The sequence below is a fragment of the Carya illinoinensis genome, chromosome 1, assembly GCF_018687715.1.
Source record: "Carya illinoinensis cultivar Pawnee chromosome 1, C.illinoinensisPawnee_v1, whole genome shotgun sequence".
NCBI lineage: Eukaryota > Viridiplantae > Streptophyta > Magnoliopsida > Fagales > Juglandaceae > Carya > Carya illinoinensis.
Window position 1 is genome coordinate 55,593,324 of NC_056752.1, and position 16,931 is coordinate 55,610,254.

The window sequence follows — 16,931 nt, forward strand, 5'->3', positions numbered from 1 at the left end:
AATAAAAAGAAAGCCCACCAAATGAAGCTAGTTTTCATTCTTGAATTATTTCTATATAAAGAAGACAAAATATAATCGAACAAGAAAAAGAAATAGTTGAGTTCAGTTAAATATGACTATTGTATTACCTTGATCTTTTATATGAAGGTTAGTCTAAAAGGCTAAGGTAATCCAATAAGTTGAATACAATTTTAAATCTTTAATAAATTGTATATATCTATATACAAAATATTTATTTATATAAATATAAAAAAAATATTTTTTTTATATATATAGAGCGGAGCGGTGGGGCGGGGCCTTGCTGAGGTCATCTCGCCCTCACTGGGTATTCTCCTTGCAGAGCGAGACAAACGGGAGCGAAGTAGCGGGGTACAGGCCCCGCTGCCCACCCTTAGACTGAGAGGCCAACAATGGGAGATGTCTGTGGAATTTGGAGTATGCTCTTTAGCTACAAGAGGCTTCTATACAAATGGTTTTGGCTAAGAATAGTGCTAATTATATTCCTGATGTTCTGGAATGGGTTTCCTAAATTCAACCTGCTGAAGGTGATGGTGCTGACACTATAAGCTGCCAAGAATCTCATAAAACTTCAAATGGAGTATTTTCAGTTTCTGCATCCAAAGGGAGGATGGTTCAACAAGGAGCAAGCCACCAAGACTCAATTTTTATCGAATATGATGGTGCCTGTCTTTTAGCACGAATATATTTTCTTCGATAAAAAATGGTATTATTTATTTTAAATTTTGTCATTCCGTACCATATTTGCTGATGTAATATATTTTAAGTGATTTTAATGACAACCACCTTGAATATATTATATCACAGAAAATATATACAGCAACCTCACACTTTTCACACCATTAAAAAATATAAATTTACTATTTTACATTATTCTATTTTACACTTTAAAAATAATAATGTGTTGAGTGTGAAACTACTGTGCAACATACCTCGTTATATCAACAAATGTAACTGGGGATGAGGAAATCTAGAATGAATGGTAGCATTAATTACTCTGTTTCCAATACGGTAAATCTCATATAACTATCCAATCTTTAGGGCGAGTCGCTTCCAATAGGCCAATCTGTTGTAAAATGATGGTTTCATATGCCAAATTGAAAGTCTTTCTTTGCTTTCAAAGCCCACTTTCTTGAGTGATTGTTGTTGAAGCTGTCACATGCTTAGTCTTCCCAAATTGATCTTTCCGATGTGTCTGCTCCTATGTATTTGCATTTTCAGAAGTTGGGTTTGTCTGCATTTCCAATGAATAATGGTTAGCAGGGCTGGTTTTAGATTTTGAAATTTTGGGATTGTATTCATGGTGAATGGTATGCTGCTGAGAATAAGTTTACAACAAGATGGAACAAGAACTAAGAAACTGGCACTCCTTCCTCCATGGAATTACCTTTTCAATAGAAATTACATTAGATTTCTGCTTTAAAATTTTGAATAATACTAGACACAGTCGTATAGTCTGGACAATCCTCCTGAAAAGAAGTAGGGGTGGGCAACGGGGCTCCGCACCCCGCTACCCCGCCCCCGTTCGCCCCGCCCCAGCACGACGGGGCGGGGTACACCGCCCCGCATGGGCCGGGGCAGGGGCTGGGGACGGGGGGCGGGGAGGGCTCAACCCCGCCCCGCCCTCACCTATATATATTATATATATATTTAAACATAAATATTTATATATACAAAAACATAAATATATGTTTATATATACAAATATATATTTATATTTTACAAATTGTGTATATATAAATATATATTATAATTTGTTAGACTTGTTCACAAAGTATACATTAGCAAATTTAAAAACTATATAGGTTAAAAACTATTACACTACAACTTACACAAAATATGCATTAACAAGTTTAAAAACTACATAATTTTTAAATTATAGTCATATTTATAAAATTTAAATTTACAATTTAGATCTAAAAATATATTTTTTATCACTTTTAGATCTAAAAATAATTTTTTAAAATAATAAAATATAGTCAATATTTAAAGTAGAAATAAAGCGGGGCGGATTGGGTATCCGCCCTCACCCCGCCCAGGAGATACGGGAGCGGATGGTGGGGAGGAAAAACCCACCCCCGCACCATGCGGGGTGCGGGGAGGGGGCTACCCTGCACCGTAGGGTGCAAGTAGCACCTCTAAAAAGAAGTAGTCTATTATCGTCTTAGTCCGTTACTTATTGAGCCATATGGAAAGATTGCTTTTACGTAATTGGAGCATTTCAAAGTATAATGAAATATATTAATAGATTGGTAATAGTAATAATTTTCAAATAATGCATAATGAAATATGGTAAGGAATATTACAAATAAAAAACATAAAAAAACAAAAACAAAATGGCGATCTCTCAAGAAAAAAAGTTACCCTAAATTTACAAAAATGTTTAAAAAATTCTCTAATTTTAGAGTTAGATTGAAGAAAAATATAGGTGAACATCAAATAGATTAGGCCAGCGACGATACTCTATATTATTTATATCTAAACCTTAATCCCTAATAATTCATAATTTCTATAGATATAAGGTATAAAGAACAAATCATTCTTCTTCTTTTATTAACATTTTTCTTTTTTTTTTACATGTTCTTCCATTTTCTGGTTCTGGTGTGTTTGTGCAGCTCAAGCAAGATGACAAAACAACTTGACTAATACTTTCATCCCAATTATTATGTTATATATGCCGACAAAAGGCTTTGCATCATTTTTTATCAAATGGACCGACCAGGCTTTTGAATACCTGCCAAAAGGATCTTTCTCGTGCATTATCTTTCATCATTTGCTGTGATTGATATACTTGGTCCAGCTATATTTTATTTATTTATTTATTTATTTAGAGTAGATATTTTGTTTAGAAGTCTTTATTATTTGAGGTTTCTTTTTTTTTATAAATTTTTAAAAAAGCTTTCGGTTCCTTTCAAATTTTCAATTCGGCGCATTCCTTCCTTAATTCCCCTCCTCCTCCTACCAACCCTCTCTGCCTGCACTGCTATCTCACAGCCTTTCTCCCCTGAGAAAGAAAGAAATTTATATATGTTAAGGTGTCTTCTATCCAGAAATGAAAAACATGCAGAGAAAAAACCTTTTCATGGTCACCATAATGTTTTTGAATTGAGTACAGAATCGTACGTTTTTTTAAAGGAAAATGTTCTTATAATTATTATAAAATGTTCTTATATTTTTAAGTCGGTATATAGAACATACTCAATAAAATATTTTTATAGTATGATTAATTTAAAAAATAAATTTTAAATTTTATAAATTAAAATTTATCATTTAAATAATATAAATTATATTATGTATATACTGACTTAAAAAATAATAAAATCTAAATCTAAAAAAATTAAACACGTGAAGAATGGACCATCACTAGACGGGCACACAGTAGAAGGGTCCAGACCCAGGTGGGACCACTGTAGCCGACCCAACCCAACAACACATTGCAAACATCCCCATGTTTTAATATAATTCAATGGTCGGTTCGTTCCCACCAAAAGACTCCGCCGACCCTTAGAAATCACCCAGGGCCCACTCCGTATCTTAGGCCGGCGATCCATCGCCGATTCAATCGGAGCTAAAGTTTATTGCCACCACACAAATGGCACACGAGGGCCCCATTTCAAACCGACATGCGGCTGTGACAAAACCCCGCGGTTACTTGTGGTTATATAAAACGTAGAGCTCTTTAATAATAACAAACATTGCTATATCATAGGCTATACAAAATCAAGATACAGAGGGAAAAGAGCAAAGATACTATAGTCAGTAAAGAGCTTAGAGCTCAAGCTCAAAACTCAAGAAAATGCCGATCACTAAAATTGCAATTGGTACGCCGGAAGAGGCATCCCGCCCGGACGCGATAAAAGCCGCGTTAGCCGAGTTTTTCTCTATGCTTATCTTTGTTTTTGCTGGGGAAGGTTCTGGAATGGCTTTCAGTAAGATCGCTATTAACTTAAATCCTATTTTTTAAATATACATTGTTAGAATATTGAATGATGAATAAGCGATATAAAAAAGAGAAATGTTTGTGTGTAAAAGATTACCGTGACGCCATTGCATGCGTGGTTGATGCGATGTATTGGATGACGCCCAAAGGAAAAAGGTGTTACTTAATTGTAATTGGCAAAGACTGATGATTCGTGGTAATTGTTTTGGCAGACAAGCTTACCGATAATGGATCAACGACACCATCTGGGCTCGTAGCAGCAGCATTGGCACATGCATTTGCTCTCTTTGTGGCGGTTTCAGTTGGTGCAAACATTTCTGGGGGGCATGTAAATCCTGCTGTTACTTTTGGTGCGTTTATTGGAGGAAACATTACTCTGTTGAGGAGCATCTTGTATTGGATTGCACAGCTGCTGGGTTCAGTCGTCGCTTGCTTGCTACTTAAGTTTGCCACCGGTGGACTGGTAAGCATTGGGGAATGGGAATTATAATTTAGACTAACTAGTTATATCCAAGTCGAGCATCTAATTTTTAGGGAGTTCTTCAAATCAGTCCTATTCTGGTTTTGAAGTCATCAATTTAACACTACCATGAACAATAGGAGTGATGTATTTATTTTATACATGCAAGATCTGCTTTTCAAATAAATATACTCTTTTCGTGTCTAACTTGACTTATTCTTGACCCACTGCAGGAAACCTCAGCATTCTCGCTATCATCTGGGGTGGGTGCATGGAATGCGGTAGTTCTGGAGATTGTGATGACATTCGGCCTTGTTTACACTGTGTATGCCACAGCAGTGGATCCAAAGAAGGGGAATGTAGGCATAGTTGCACCTATTGCAATTGGTTTCATTGTGGGTGCCAACATTTTGGCTGGTGGTGCCTTTGATGGTGCATCCATGAACCCAGCAGTCTCCTTCGGCCCAGCGGTGGTTTGCTGGACATGGACTAACCACTGGGTCTACTGGCTTGGCCCACTGATTGGTGCAGCCATTGCAGCCATCGTCTATGACAACATCTTTATTGGCGAGGTTACACATGAGCCACTTCCCAGCAGGGACTTTTAGGCATATTTTACCCCTTTTTAATGAAGATTTAATCCCCTCTCTCTGGATTATGGAGAGAATAAAGATTAGAAGCTGGGGGGAAAGTACTTTGTAGGCCAGAGGTGTGCTTGCTGTTGTGTCATTTATGCTTTACGAATGAGTGAGCTTCTTGTATGTTTTGTTAAACTAGTGGATTATGTCTTCTTTGTTTTGGAACCATTTAGGGTTTGTTTGGAAATGGATCTAATTTTAAAATTCTCACCTTATCTCATTCTTAAACATAATTTAAATACAAAATTTTCAAACTAATCATTATAACTTTTCCAAATTTTCAAATAAAAAATAAAAAACCATTCAACTTTTTTAAATCCACAAACAAAAATAATATTATAACAATATTTTAATTTTATAATATTTTTTTATTCAACTTTCTCTCTCTCATTTCTCAAAACTTAAAAATATTTAATTCAAATTATTTCACTACTATTAACAAACTATCTTACTACTATTTACAAAATTTTCATATCATTTCACTCTCCAAATAAGTCCTTACTACTTGAACAGCTTTTTTCATACCATAATCTCCTAAGACATATTTTTTAGGAAGAGGAAGACATCCCAATCAAAGTTAGTCATACTTGATGTTTTGATCATATTTGGTGGAGAACATTGGGACCATACAAAAATTATATTATAAGCTGCTGTTCGATTTTATGATGGAGACCACATTTTTTCTTACTAGCTCGTTGAAAAGTAACACCACTGATTGCTTCCAACGGAGAACCATATTGGCCAATCATATTTGTGATTGCAACACAAACGGTAGAGATACTTTGTTTACAAGTTGCCAATATATACATATAAATGAAAGGAACACAGATTTTGATGACCGGGTTACATTTATGGATCCATGTGAGCATGTTTGGGACACGCCTCACTGAGTAGCTCTCCCATCACTTGAGCAAATTTAGTGGCACGCTTTCCATTCTGTGACCAGGGTGGGACCCTTTCCCTTTCCAAGTAGCTCCCACACTGCAGCTTTGGCTGATATGAAGGAACCTTGACTAAACTTCGTGATCCATTCCTATCGGATGTTGCTACGATTTGTGGATCCAGGGCTGCTAGCTTTCTCAGCTGCTCTGCCAGTAAGATCTCATCCTCTTGATTGCTAAATCCCTCCATTTTTATCACCATGAGATGTTCAAGTTCTGGATTCCTTTTGACTTGTTTTGAGTACGTAGCAGTACTGTGCGGGATTCTGTAGCTTGAGGGGTCAATCTGAAGAGAGGAAAAAGAGAGGTGATGATGATGATTATAATTATAATAATATATAATTATGCCAAAAATTGTATGATCGGTTCCATTTTTGGCGGAAAATTGAAGACCTTACAGTGACAAAAAGTTGCTCCAAGGCAGGACAAAGTTTCAGGAAGGAGATCAAGGCGTCACTGTTATATCTTTCAGTGTAATTATCAATCCACCATAGCTCTTTCAATTTGTAGAACTGGAAGTGGCTAAATACACAGGAAATCGATGGCCAAATCAGAGCCTGCAACATGAAAATTCTCAATTTATTTATGTTTGATGATGGTAAAACATGATAATTATAGGCTAACTAGCTATTAGTGGTTTGTCTTACAAACAGAGGTCAGAACTTTGGAACTGTACTAAAATATGCAGAAACTACAAGACCATACCTCAAAAGTCCATCTGCATAGTGTAAGAGTTTCGGCGTTTTTTATGGTTAATAGAGTTGCGTCGAAATCACCACTGTTAAAGCTGATATCGCCGGGGCCTTGTCTGAAATCTAGCATGGCATGTTTCAGGTTAAAGTGATCTTCGGGCCACAGCCAAGGGAGCAGACCTCGATACTTGAAAGACCTGAGTTTCGAGGATCTCATATGGAGAGATTTCAATTGCGGACAATCAAGGATGGTCAAGCTCGAAAGCTTTGAACCGGCGTCAATTTCCAAAGCTTCTAATCCGTCGCATTCAATGATTTTCAAGTTTTCAAGAAACTGAAAATTCGATACCATAGAAGACACAGCCTCACTGGTAAGAGAGCTCACCGATTTTAGATGAAGCGTTTTGACGAAGGTGGCGGCCGTAGAAGAACTTGGCTGGTAGGTAAGGTTTTGGCGATTCAGCTCCAACTGCCAACCAAACTGCTTTGAAAACCCTTGCTTCCCAGCAGAGAAATCCATATAAAGTTTATTATTAGCTGCGATGGTAGCCAAGAGAACGCCATCTTTGCAGAAGTGATATCGAAGTTTCCGGGGTTGCCTCAAGGGATCGCGCTCATCAAATTGAGTTAGGAATCCAGAAATTGCGGTGGCAGCCGCTTCTATTGTTCCTCGTTGCACTAAAGCTGTGTTCCAAAGGTCTCTCCATCGAGTAGAAAGGAAGCTGGTCTCCAGAGCAGATTCACAAGGCAGAAACGCAATGACGCGGCCAAGGATCTCATCCGGTAAACTGCTTAGTAAATCCAGTAGTTTTTCCTCCATGAATTCCTCCTGTTCCAAAAAACAGATTACTGGTCTTTGTAGACAATACAACAATAAGATTATAAATCAAGAAAGAGCAAGTTCTTACCTTTTTGAATGTATATATATGGTCTTTCCTTTCCTTGTGTCAGAACTGCGGCACTTGTTTCTTGATCATCTGCTGATGATATGGTTTTTACATTTGGGTTCTGGTCTTCACGATAACAATTTCCATCTCATTACCAGCTCTTGACCATTCTTTTCCATTTGAAGCTTCTTCTTAGTTCACACTTATATATTCAATCCAACCCTCTAAAATAAAAAAGAATGCAGAATTAGGACAAATTCTAATGATTTGACTTTCATTGTATATCATAACACTTTAGGTTCTGGGTAAGTGAGATGAAAATTTTGAGTTTAAGATAAAATATTAAAATATTATATTTTAATATTATTATTGTTTTGGGATTTAAAAAAGATAAAAAAAAGTTAAATTATTTATTATATTTTGTATGAGAATTTGAGAAAGTTGTAATGATGAGATGAGAATTTTGAGTTTGAGATGAAAATTTTTATCTACCAAATGAAACCTAGCCTTTCTACTTGACAAAATCTTTCTGGACAGAGATAAATTGAGATCCTAAGATTAAGAACCTTTCATCTTAGTACCAAATAATGATCGAAGCTTACAGAAAAAGAAATGTCGTTTTGACTTGGCTGATCAAAGCCAAACTATGCTCTTACCGATTCTTTATATCAAACCAGGCTGGGACTGAAGCAGCCAATGGGATGAGATAGCTTGGATCCAAGTGGAGGTTCAAAGTTGGGAGTCATGTGTGATCCTTGCGGATAGCGAACTGTCGTCTTCATAGTTGATGACATGAACCAACGGTCAACTTCACAGTTCATCAGCGGCAATATTTTGTGTCACAAGCTGTATATACAGCCAATATATATAATATTTGTTGAGTTTACTGCACTCCCTATATATATATATATATATATATCAAGAGCTGAAGATTTTTGTTTTTCCTTCACACTTGGGCATGCAAGATCTGATTTCATTGACTTCTAGCTGGCTTGCCAGATTTGTAAATGAATTGCAATGGATTTTGGGAAGATTTCTGCTGTGAAATTAAAGACAATACAGGTACAATAATTAAAGGCACAGACAAATCATTTATGGGACGTCTTGTATTTGGTTGGAGAATTTTAATTAAGTAATATTAGATATAATCGTATAATATATTTACATACTGTATAATTATTTTAAAAAAAATAAGATTTATAATTAAAAAATTAATTTTTTTATATAAATTTTATATTAATTATTTTTTTTAAAAAGACTGTATAATATTTATACAATTACGATTATAAATATTATTTTTTATTTTAATTATAAAGCAGCTTTTCTTCCATTAGTACTTTATCGGTGAATAATTATAATATGTATATAATAATGCAATGCATGGATGGACGGACGCGCGGATGGGCAGAAACTAGCATAGGACGTCCTTAATTGCTGTTGCGGTTACTTAAACAACGCTCATTGACTATTAAGATACAATCCACTTGGAATGAGCTCCTTCGTCATCTTCACTGCCATCCAAAACTGTCACCCGACCTGTAATGTTTTTTTATCATCTTTTCATAATCTTATAATATCATATTAAATAATAAATTAAAAAATTAAAATAATAAAAAATATTATTTTAAAAATAACTTTAAAATATAATATATCTGTTTACTTTTATAAATTTTTTTACCATTAAAGTATTTATATTTTACGTATCTATCAAAATTTAATATTAAAATATTATTATGTCAATACTATATTAAAAGATAAATAAAAAATTAATATTTTAACATCAAATTGTATCAAAATTGTAGGTAAGAATAGGCTTAGCCTTATCCTTTCTAGAATCATAGATCTACCCATCTCTACCTTGACAAAGTCCAAAAACTTACGTGGTGCTAATTATACTGCCGCATCGATCTGACTTATCTAAAGGCATTAAAAAATAAAGAAAAAGATGGATGGATTTTTCTTTTTCTTTATTTTTTGAAATAACTGTTCGTAATAGAAATCGAGCTTCTTATGGCGTGAAGCGTTGCGTTTCTTCTATGCATGGGACATGAATTATTAATTTTTTTTTTAGAGATATTAATTAATTTTAATTTTAATTTATTGACGAGGTTTGAGATTGTCAAAAATTATCGACAAATTTACAACATCCAAGTTGTCCATATTGACACGTTACATTTTTAGACTATGATGAAACTATAGTTAATTATATATATATATATCCCCCGTTAAGATACAATAGTTATTATTAATATTTATTTATCTAAATAATTAGAATTGGATGGAAAATGACACAATTGACGCCTCCACTCCACTCTCTTTACTCAAAATTTTCAAGATTTCTGAAACCATTCCTTCCCATTTCTGTATAACACGCAACGTATTGATAATCTATTTCTCTCTCGTCCTTTTTGAGCTTTGTTTGGGGTTAGTTGTTGATGGTTAACCTTGACATGCGGGCACAAACATGAACCCACACAGTATTCAAAGTGAAAATGGCAAAACAAATCCCGTCGTTTACGTCTTCTCAATACTATTTGGGAAAACGGTGCGTTGTACTAAAGGTACTGCAATTAGAGCACGAATTAAAGAACGATCGTCTCAGCTCGAGGATGAAGGCATCCGAAATTCTGTTACATGAATATGGAGTACAAGTACGAGTTGTTGTGCAATGCATAGAAACTGGTACTGTTTAAAGAATGAAATAAAATGAATTAGGGATTGATTAAGGTCGGTGAATATTTTAGTAGCTTTGTTACTCATTATTTCACACATTATATTTATTGATTTTTATTTTATTTATTTTAAATTAATTAATTTCTTCTACTTATCATCTATATATAACATCGGTCTTGTTTGAATTGAGAATTAATACTCTTAATCCATCTCATATTATCATTATAATTTTTCTAAATTTTCATACAAAATATAATAAAAAATTCAATTTTTTCAAATCTCAATTCATTTTTTTCTAATTTTAAAATAATAATAATATTAAAAAATACTATTTTATTTAACTTTTATCTAAAATTATATTATCTCATCTCACTATCCAAACAACCTTATACTTGCTAAAGGAAAAGAAAAAAAAAATCTATATTATGTGTGATGTAAGAATGATGAATAGATATTTTTAATATTTTATTGATTAACCTTTTGCGTGATTATTCTTTATTCAGACTTAAAAATTGTAGACACGTTGTGTCTCAATAATAAGATTCATTCGTGAATATACAGATACTATATGCCACGTTAACAGGCATGATTGGAATGATAGATTTAAAGAAAATACTACAGTCACAAAAATATTTCATAAAAATAAATATATAAATTGATATATTTTTATATGATTGTAAAGTTTAAGCTACTACATCAAATGACATTAATTTGTGAGTCTATTTTCTTTATAGTTAAAAAGTTTTTTAAATTTAAAATAACAGATAACATTTTTAAATTTAAAATAACAGATAACATTTCTCAAGATTATTATTTGCAACAGAAGAAAAAAGAAAAGAAATAATTATAACAAAAGTAACTACATTTTCAGTCGGGCCTTGGCCTCTTTATGTTAATCGTCGTGTTCTCCTTGAAGGCCCGAAATCAAAACAATTATACCAAAAGTAACTACATTTTTTTCTCGTGTTCCTTGTGGTTTCAACTCTGTTGGAATTGGCAGGCAGAGCTAGTCGGGCCTCGGCCTCTTTATGTTAATCGACGTGTTCTCCATGAAGGCCCGAAATCGAAGATAATCCTCAATTCCTTGTTTTCACTTGTTTTGCTTACGAAGATGGTAGATTGTGAACTGGTCCAGCTCCAAAAATATATGATCCACTGATAAATATGGAACTCAACTCTGATCTACATAACCAAACACAGAAACAAGATGCTTCAAAAAGAAACTACGCAGAAACGCAAACAAATATGGTCGATTTTTCACCCCCAAGAAAATGGGTGGAGTTTTTTAATTGGCCTTTCAGTCTCTCCCAATTCCCAACTATCATAATCTCTTGCCCATTCAAGCCCCACGATTTTGACATGGTCATATATGGGACATGTGATTTCAATAAAAAACTGTTGAAAACCAGATTCCAGCCATCTTGTTTTTTCCTTTTCATTAGCAAATGGATGAATTTTTATTGAACAATGGATCTTTAAGAGTTCATTAAATCTTTCAGAAATATTGTTCTCAATAATTTATTTAGGAAAATGGGCTACTCGATCTATGGTTGTTAGAAGAAAAAAATTGCAAAGTTCTTTGAACATTGTCTGGTATATCACATATTGCGGTGTATAGATATCATGGTCATATATTAGTTGTACGATTGCGATCCAGGAATTAATTTTGTGGAAAATAATGTAATTAGTAAAAAAAAAAGAAAGAAAGCAAATAGAGTTAAAAGTTGAAACTAATATCATAATATGCACGAGTTTAATTAGGAGAATCAGGTTGTGGATTTTGTGGGATTTTGAAACATAAGGCATGCCCGATCGAGTAGCAAAATCGGGTGCTAGTCATTGGGATTTCCCATTCGTTGGCTGCAATAAGAATGTTAAATATATAATATGTATTAGGCTCGAGAAGAAAGAGAGTCTCGCCCATGTCCAGAACCTCTGATTTCTCCTTTTTCTTGCTACATTGTCTTTACTTAACAGATTATATTATCAGCCCGCGTCACTTACAACGTTGGCTCCTTTCGAAGCCTTTTCTTTACCCATATCTCTCGCTCAAATATATTCCCCAACAATTTTGTTACTATTGCATGCTTTGAATTTGCCAAAAAAAAAAAAAAAAAAGGCAGCACTTACCTGAAGCACCCCCTCTCGTGCTCTTCGACATAGCACCTACATCCTCCAGAGCCAAACCTCTTATACATGTATGTTCCTCTTGTTTGTCATCATTTTCATTCATTGGCTTCAAATCTGGCTCGTGATTAATAGGTTTATGTTCTTTTTGTAAATTCTCTCATTGTTTGATTTTCTTGGTTGATGCTACTGGGTCTTGTTTACAGTATTCAATGGGACCCATTAAAGGGTCCAAGAGAAGGAAGAAGGCTGCGAAAAAAGTGGACCAAAATGTCTTGGCCGCTTCGCTGCTCTCCCAACCCCAGTCCTTGGATTGGTGGGACGACTTCTCCCAGAGGATTACTGGTAAAACATATTCCACAGTTCTCTATAATGCATTTACATATATTTCTTGCTCGTTTCTCGGTTTAATTTTTTGAGTTTTATTAATATTATGCATTGAGATTGGTTCTAGTGTTCATTTTCTCGTTTGCTGCTTATGAGGGCATTAGTTGGGCTTTCTTGGCCTTTGGTGAAATTGGAATGCATGGGTCAATGCAGTTTTCAGTAATTGGATTGAAATCTTCGATGTCTGTATTCACTCATGTTTTTTGTGTTTTAAAGCTTGAGTTATGAAAACTGGCAAACTGATATTATTCTTGAGATCTTTTAGCTTGTGTTTCTTGCTTATCTTCTTTGATCGATTTGTGTGGTTGAGAATTCCATACGTATTGATATTGATTACAGTTGGGCATACCTGGTGAGGTGATTACGAGGACATTAGTTAGGTTTTCCTTGCTCTTAATTAAATTTATGGACATGGGTCGACTTGTATGTATATGAATATTACACTACGCAATAACTTTCTTTCGCTTGATTATGTGCGTTGTTGAGTTTTGGTTGATTTCATATAATGATGTTCCTCTTAACGGGCATGCCTGATGATATAGTACTACTAAGGATTTTTAAATCAGTTCTTCTTTGCATCTAGTGAAACATCAAGACTAGGGTAAAAATCCAGCTTTTTAAGAAACAAATTGATTTCTGGAATTCACGTGGTTTGCTCTATTTCTTTTGTCTAAATTATTCAATTTCTTTCCTATGTTCTCGTATGTGTATCTTGAATGGGTAACGCCCTTATCTCTCTGGCTTCTCTTCTCCATTATACTACTATTTCCTTCCCTAGGGAAAGGTAAAGGAACGAAGAAAGAAAAGTCACACCCTTGTCGGGTGATCCATTCAATTCTACATAGTACATACTACGTTTACTGATTTATAGGATTCACATAGTATCTATAAGCTTCTTCTTTTAGCTTGTCTCCATGATGGAGATTGATAATATGTGTATGTTAGGTGGGAAGATCATTATGATTGGAAAACTGGGTCTGCTGTTTTCTTGATATAAGATATTTCTGGAAGATTGTAGTCAACGTCATGCTTTATCGATTGTAAAGGTCTCTTAAACTGCTTATAGAAGATAGTTGAATTTGATACTGGGAAGAAGTGAATGGAAAAATGAACCACTGCACCAAACGCTTCTTGGTCTAATGACAGAGGAGCAAAGATATGGTTGGGGAAGAATGATTGAGCACATGGTTTTCCATTTGTTGCTTTGTGGCCTAGCACAAAGCATAATGAACTGTAGAAGAAAAATAGTAGCTAGCCTGTTAATGTCAAGAGTCGATGATATAGTTACCCTATTAATTCTGGTTATCTACATATGTTTGGACAATCTATCTATTAGTTTCAAAAATATAATGTTGTGCTTATATAGGTTGGTGGTTCTTTTTATGTATTGTTTTCACTCTATATCATCTTACAGATTTTGTTTCCAGGGTATATTTGCCTTTGAACTTTAAATTGGGAATTCTTGATATGGATTTAATATCTAAGGGAGCTTCTTCTTCTTGTCTTAAAAATCTCTCCTTTCAAATATTTCATTGTTATCAAACAATTGTAGAGATCAACAAGCATTTTCCTTTTACACAAAATGCAGGCAATCAGGGATCACTTGCTTTTGAATAGAACCTTATCTAAGGTAACATTATAAACTAGAAGCTATCTTAAAACATTTTGTGTTGTCCCTTACATATGCTATTTATTGAAGAACAATGAAACAGCCCCACCGTTGTGTATCTCTTGGATGTGAGAACTCATCGTGGAAATCCAAAATGGGCATATTATGCACCTTATTAGGCTTTTTAATTTAGATTTTAGCAATTCTATAGAGTTAATGAATTATGCACCCTGTAAACTCTGAGGGAATGATCTTTTCTGAAAAGGTGAACTTGAGCTTCTATGAATCATAGTAATTTTATGAGTGGACTTCCTGATTTGCACAAACATAAACTCCTGGAGACCATTAGATTGCTTATGCCAACTGGGGGAATTCCTCGTAGGACTCACTTGCACTTCAGCTTGATCAGGCAGAGGCATAAGTAAGCCCACATAGCTATAGAGGACATGTTTCTGGTAAGAAAGTGAGGCATAGGCTTTAGGTATATCAGAAATATGATTATACTGAATACCAATAAAACTGAAAGATTGAGATATTTAGGATGGGTTCAAGAAACTCATGCGCTGCACGGATGTTCTGAAGTAAGTGTTGGTTTTCAGTAATTGGAGCAAAGAATTTACATAAACATCGACGTGGCCGAAACTGACTTTGTGGTATGTTGTTCGGTGTGACATGATTCTCCTTGTCCCTGTTTAAGTATTTAACCATGTTTTTTTAGTTTTTCTTGTATCTGAGTAGGTTTAGACTAAATAGTCCACCAAGGAGAGGAGTTAAAAATAAAGCTGAAGATTCACTTTAGCCAAGAAAAAAAATGGCCCACCGCTCCCTACAATTATATGTTGTCAGTTATGTGAAAATGTCCATGGTTTGTACTTACCTAGATTCTATCTTTCTATTTTCTCATCATAAAGAAAAAGAAGAGAGAGAGAGAGAGGAGGAGGAGGAGGAGGAGGAGCAGAATCCCCATCCTATTTGCAGCAAATAATGTTTCCTTAAGTGTCTGGTTTCTCCATGCGTTCACCACCTCAAATGAATATGTTACAATGTTTCCACTTCTCAGGCCCCCTATCTGATTCAAAGAAATTTGAATCCGTTTTCAAAATCTCAAGAAAGACATTCGACTACATATGTTCTCTTGTGAGGGATGATATGAAGGCTAGGCCTTCGAACTTCAATTATACAAATGGCAAGCCTTTGTCTTTAAATGACCAAGTGGCTGTTGCTCTTAGGAGACTGGGCTCTGGTGAATCACTATCAAGCGTTGGTGAGTCATTTGGGATGAACCAATCAACAGTTTCCCAAATAACCTGGAGGTTTGTGGAAGCAATGGAGGGAAGAGGACTTCACCATGTCCGTTGGCCTTCGACAGAAGCAGAGATCGAAGAGGTAAAATCTAAGTTTCAGAAAATTCGTGGCCTTCCAAATTGTTGTGGTGCAATTGACATCACGCACATCACAATGACCCTCCCTACAATGGACTCGACTGATGACGTCTGGCTTGATCGGGAGAAAAACTGTAGCATGATCTTGCAGGCAATTGTGGACCCAGAAATGAGATTCCGTGACATAATTACAGGGTGGCCGGGAAGCTTGAGTGATGCCCTTGTGCTCCGAAGCTCAGGTTTCTTCAGACTTTCTGAAGAAGGTAAGAGGTTAAATGGAAAGAAAGTGGAGCTTTCTCAAGGAATAGAGTTAGGAGAATATATAGTAGGGGATGCAGGGTTTCCCCTTTTGCCATGGCTTCTTACTCCTTATCAAGGAAGAGGCCGCTCAGATTTTCAGTCCGAATTTAACAAGAGGCACTTTGCAACCCGAATGGTGGCACAGAGAGCTTTAGCTAGGTTGAAGGAGATGTGGAAGATAATTCATGGAGTAATGTGGAAGCCTGATAAGCATAGGTTGCCGAGGATCATTCTGGTTTGTTGCATACTGCACAACATTGTTATTGATATGGAGGATGAGGTGCAAGATGAACTGCCTTTGTCTCATCATCACGATTCGAGTTATCGACTACAAAGTTGCCAATCTGCCGATAAGACCGCCGTTATCATCAGAGAAAATCTTTCTCTCTACTTATCTAGAAAACTGACATGTTGAGAGCATTCTTCTTTCTCCTTGTGCATGTGAACAATTTTCTATGATTGTACTCTGCCTTTTTGTTAGCTGAAAAGGTATGTTATACCTGTTTGGTTATTTGTCCTCTCACATAGACAGTCGTCAATCTTGAACACGCTTAAATGATACATAAAAAACTCTGTCTGTGTGTGTGTGTGTGTGTGTGTGTGTGTGAGAGCTTGAACATATTGTGAGTGATTGTTAATTTATGTGAATCTTTCTCACTCTATGTATCTTAGAAAATATTTCAACCCAATACAAAAAATGATTAGGGAGGTGAAGTTGTGTTGTGAGCATGTGACACAATAAAACGTGGCAAACACACTCGTTTGTTTTCGTAAATATTTTCATCTCATCTCATTTTATTAATTATTATGAATCGAAATTTTTTCAATTTCCCACACCAAATAAAATAAACAATTCAAAATTTTAAAATTGTAAAAT

General features: G+C 35.1%; 3 protein-coding genes and 1 long non-coding RNA gene across 9 annotated transcripts; 3 read left to right on the forward strand and 1 right to left on the reverse strand.

The window, feature by feature from the left end:
* Window positions 1-3,701: 3,701 nt before the first annotated feature.
* Window positions 3,702-5,224, forward strand: LOC122290313 (aquaporin TIP1-3). Its single transcript, XM_043097949.1, has 3 exons — window positions 3,702-3,947; window positions 4,171-4,421; window positions 4,652-5,224. The coding sequence occupies exons 1-3, from the start codon at window positions 3,815-3,817 to the stop codon at window positions 5,024-5,026; spliced, it is 759 nt and encodes a 252-aa protein (XP_042953883.1). The 5' UTR covers window positions 3,702-3,814; the 3' UTR covers window positions 5,027-5,224.
* Window positions 5,225-5,771: 547 nt separating this feature from the next.
* Window positions 5,772-8,369, reverse strand: LOC122290323 (F-box protein At2g39490). Of its 2 annotated transcripts, none has more exons than XM_043097966.1 (5): window positions 8,233-8,369; window positions 7,598-7,800; window positions 6,703-7,515; window positions 6,396-6,554; window positions 5,772-6,283 (listed from the first exon to the last, which is right to left on the reverse strand). In XM_043097966.1, the coding sequence occupies exons 3-5, from the start codon at window positions 7,507-7,509 to the stop codon at window positions 5,906-5,908; spliced, it is 1,344 nt and encodes a 447-aa protein (XP_042953900.1). In that variant the 5' UTR covers window positions 7,510-7,515; window positions 7,598-7,800; window positions 8,233-8,369; the 3' UTR covers window positions 5,772-5,905. The 2 variants fall into 2 exon arrangements, with proteins under 2 accessions (XP_042953900.1, XP_042953894.1); XM_043097960.1 differs by having other exon boundaries at window positions 6,703-7,518.
* On the forward strand, window positions 6,282-8,633 carry LOC122290335. 2 transcript variants are annotated; one of them, XR_006236357.1, is made up of 3 exons: window positions 6,282-6,470; window positions 6,651-7,472; window positions 8,254-8,633. It is a non-coding gene; the product is annotated as an uncharacterized LOC122290335 (long non-coding RNA). The 2 variants fall into 2 exon arrangements; XR_006236359.1 differs by having other exon boundaries at window positions 6,832-7,472.
* A 3,465-nt stretch (window positions 8,634-12,098) lies between these two features.
* LOC122290345 (protein ALP1-like) lies at window positions 12,099-16,711 on the forward strand. 4 transcript variants are annotated; one of them, XM_043097987.1, is made up of 3 exons: window positions 12,099-12,447; window positions 12,583-12,721; window positions 15,433-16,711. In XM_043097987.1, exons 2-3 carry the CDS (start codon window positions 12,589-12,591, stop codon window positions 16,467-16,469), a joined length of 1,170 nt encoding a protein of 389 aa, XP_042953921.1. In that variant the 5' UTR covers window positions 12,099-12,447; window positions 12,583-12,588; the 3' UTR covers window positions 16,470-16,711. The 4 variants fall into 4 exon arrangements, with proteins under 4 accessions (XP_042953921.1, XP_042953928.1, XP_042953935.1 ...); XM_043098008.1 differs by lacking the exon at window positions 12,099-12,447 and adding an exon at window positions 14,352-14,393 and having other exon boundaries at window positions 12,613-12,721; XM_043097994.1 differs by lacking the exon at window positions 12,099-12,447 and having other exon boundaries at window positions 12,497-12,721.
* Window positions 16,712-16,931: the final 220 nt, after the last annotated feature.